This window comes from Chaetura pelagica, unplaced genomic scaffold (assembly GCF_000747805.2).
Source record: "Chaetura pelagica isolate M959 unplaced genomic scaffold, ChaPel_1.0 scaffold833, whole genome shotgun sequence".
NCBI lineage: Eukaryota > Metazoa > Chordata > Aves > Apodiformes > Apodidae > Chaetura > Chaetura pelagica.
The window spans coordinates 183,938-187,466 of NW_009952821.1; the positions used below are offsets into that span (position 1 = coordinate 183,938).

General features: G+C 55.8%; 1 protein-coding gene across 1 annotated transcript in view; it reads right to left on the reverse strand.

The window, feature by feature from the left end:
• Positions 1-198, reverse strand: part of ITGA11 (integrin, alpha 11) — a 50,004-nt gene extending 49,806 nt beyond the window's left edge. Inside the window, exon 1 of the mRNA XM_009995137.1 lies at positions 147-198. Coding sequence (XP_009993439.1) covers positions 147-198 — 52 coding nt within the window. The remainder of the gene's footprint in view (positions 1-146) is intronic.
• Positions 199-3,529: the final 3,331 nt, after the last annotated feature.

The window sequence follows — 3,529 nt, forward strand, 5'->3', positions numbered from 1 at the left end:
CCTTCCTCCCTCCTCCCTCCCTCCCTATCCTAGGAAAACTTTTTCCTTATTAACCCCGGGCTTTCTCCAGCATTTTCCCGAAAAGAGGGTGCGGGGAGGGGTGCGGGAAGGAAGGGGTGCGGGAAGGAAGGGGTGCGGGTGCTCACCGGGCAGGAGGCAGAGGGAGCAGGCGAGGAGCATCCCGCTGGGAAGGGCCATGGAAGCACCGGCCCCGCTCCCCCAGCATGGGCGGGAGGCAGCCTGGGAGCCTGAGCCTTATTCCCAGCCTTTCCCGGCTCCCTGACAAGGAGGAGAGGGTTGGCAGGGAGTGGGAGGGACGAGAGGAACTGGTAGGAGGTGCAGCAGGAGAGGAGGGGAGCGGGGACAGCCTCTCCTGGCCCCGAACCCCTTTTGGGACGGGTGCCGCTCCCTTTCGGGATCGGCTGCCCAGCAGGACCAGCTTCCCAGCACCGGCTGGGGGGCTTGGTGCCCATGGGTCTGCAGGGGGTCCCTGGTGGTGGTTGTGGGGTCCCACCTGCGCTCAGGTGCCACCTCCAGCCACCACTTGGATGCTCTTCTTCAGGTGCCACTTCTGCTCAGGCACTACCCCCACCCGGATGCCACCTGATCTTGGGTGCCACAGGTGCTCAGATCCCACCCCCCACCTCTGCTCAGGTGCCCCCTCCGGCTGGGTGTCACCTCTGCCCAGGTGCTGCCTCCTCTCAGGTGCCACCTCCTGGATGGAGGTGAGCAGGGCTGGTGCCCAGGGCACTCGAGGAGGCTGCTGTGGTGCCACAGAGCATCCCCAGGGCACCCAGTCACACCATTTGGGATCCCCAGCACCTACCCAGACATCAGGGTAGAGTCTGACTGGGAAGCACCCGGGAGAGTCTGACTGGGAAGCAAAGAGCAGGAGGAAAACTCACTGAGCATCCTCCTCCCTCCTGCCAGGGCTGTTCTCAGGCACCACGGGGTGTTCCTGCTCCCACAGCTCTCAGACTAGTGGCACCAGTGTCCCCTCAACAGCCACCAGTGTCATTTAGGCTGGATGAAGCAGCTCAAGACACCCAAAGCACAGCAGTGTCCCCAGAGGGGGATGTTCCCCCTCCTCTCCCTCCCTGTGCTGGTGACACCCTTTGGAGGAGGCTCTTCCAAGCCCTCCAGACACTTGTGGATGAAACCAAGTGCCTGGATGATCCAGCTTCTTTTCATCCTCCCTTATCACCTCCCAAAAATACACTTTTAGGGGCTGCAGGAGGGAGAGGACACGTGTCTGGGAGGGAGATCAAAGCAGCAGGAGGATCCAAATCAGAGCAGAGAGGCAGATGCTCCTGAGCTGGTTCAGGGCTCCTTCCCCCAGAGAGATGCTGCTCCACAGACATTCTCAGTTCTCAACTGCCTCTTCCCAGCTGCTTTTCCTCTACATCACTCCAGAGAAAAAGCAGAATTTCAGGGGACAGCAACAGCTGAAGGGACCAAAACACATTTCTGGCTCAGGGGAATTAAAAGGAGTTTTTAGGGAGTAAAAGGAAAAAGCTTGGACGAGCACAGACAAGATTTAAAACAGAGTAACCAGAGCACAGAGGGAGGGAGCCCTGGGAAGGGGATGCTCTGAGCTGAAGTCACAGCCCTTGTTGCTCCTGCTCCCAGCCCAGGGCCACAGACAGGGCACAGGAGGGGAAACCCCTGCCTGGGAACTCAACTCTCCCATGCACTTGGAAGCCAAGCCAGCTTTGCATTTTAAACAATACATTACAAAAGGCCCAAATGATCTGGAAATTTTGCATTTTTGATGCAGTTTTCAGAGAGGTTTGGACACAGAGAGCTGGGACCTGCCAGCTTGAAGGATCTGGGGAGAAAGATGGGGAAAACAACAGCAGAAGAAGGGTCCTGGGCCTCATGTTACCTCAAGCAGAGCAAGTGAGGTCTCAGGAACAACATTTCATGAGAAAAAAACCCCACAGCTTCATGGAAAATGGAGCAACAGCAGCTGCCTCCAACTTCCCGACCTGAAAACCAGTGGAAACTGGGATTTACAAGGATCTGCTTTCCCCTCCTGCCAAAGGCCTGGCCTCCAGAGGCTCCTCTGCTCTGGCTGCAGCTCTGGTGGAGCAAAACAGAAGGAAAAACCCTGGGAACTGCTTTGGGTTCATGAGCCACATCCATCAGAGCCCTTCTGCTCCATCTCTCCTTGCTGCTTATCTCCAGGCAGCTTACAGAACCCTAGGGCTCACAAAATAGTATTAAGCATCAAGACTGGATGGTGTCCAAGGTCCCTTCCCACCCAGACCAGTCTGGGATCCTGTGTCTCCCTGCAGACCCCTCCCCTGCCCAGTTATCAGCTCTCATGTCTCAAGGAGCCTCCTCCCACGAGCAAGCAAAGCCAAGAGTTGAAAGGAGAAGAGCTGTGCTGTGATAATACTGATGTCACATCTCCAAAATGTAAACAGCTGCAGGGGGAGGTGATGGATGGGGGGAAAAAAATATAAAGGCAAGGAAATGACAGCACTGCAACCCCCTGCACGAGGTTGCTCTGGGGACGTGCCATGATGTCCAGCTAAGGACCCCACAGCAGGGCTCCCTGGTGCCCAAGGAGCCCACAGAAGGCAGCTTTCATCTATTTGTCATATGATATTAATCCTGGAACAAGGAAAAAATAAAACCCAAGCAACAAAAAGCTGGGCAGATGTGAGGAGCTGCCTTCCCACTTCAGTCCCTGGATCCCCCTGGGGTTGCAGAGCAGTTCCCTCCTGCCCGGGCAGCACCTCCCAAAGGGCTGAGCTGGGCTGGGGGACACACACGTGCTGCCCTGGGCTGAAACACAAACCCCATCAGCTGGAGTGGGGTTTATTGTGTTTTGGTGTGGGTTTTATTTGAGTTAAAATTATTTTTTATATTATTTTTTTTCCCCCCCCCACTGCAGCACCAGGAACAGTTTCACGTGTGAGGAGGAACCTCAGTGCCCATCTCCACTAGAGACCAGAGCTGCTGCAAACAAACAGCCAGTCCCTGAGCAGGCTCTTGGAAGGACAACAGGAAAAGATCTGCCTGCAGCTCTGCCAGGCCCTCAGCCCCCCTCGGGGGGCTCTTCTTTACTTGGGGCTTTGCTGGGGGATGGAGGAGCAGGGGGGTGCTCAGAGCCTGGGCTTTGCAGGTCCAACCTGAGAACAGCTCCGAGCCCTCCAGCAGCCAGGAATAAATTGGTGGGGAAGTGAGAAACAAGAGAGTTTTCTGAAAACCAGAACCTTTTGGTGGAGAGGAGCAGCCCTCAGCTGCTGATCCCAAAAAAAAAATCTGGCTCCTGAGAAATGTTCCTGCTTGTAGCTCAGATTTCAGAAGTTTGTGACCAAAAAAACCCTCCTGTTTTGTCTGCAGGCCTGGCAGCTTCCAAGAAAAGTTTCAAGGTGCAAACTAAGGTCTGTGCATGTTGGAGATCATCCACGGGCTGCAGCCAAACACCACTGGGCTTCAGCCACCCAGCAGAAGCAAAACTTGGGAGCTGAGCTCCACACACGAGTCCTGGGCAAGGTTTTACCTCCCTGACCATCAG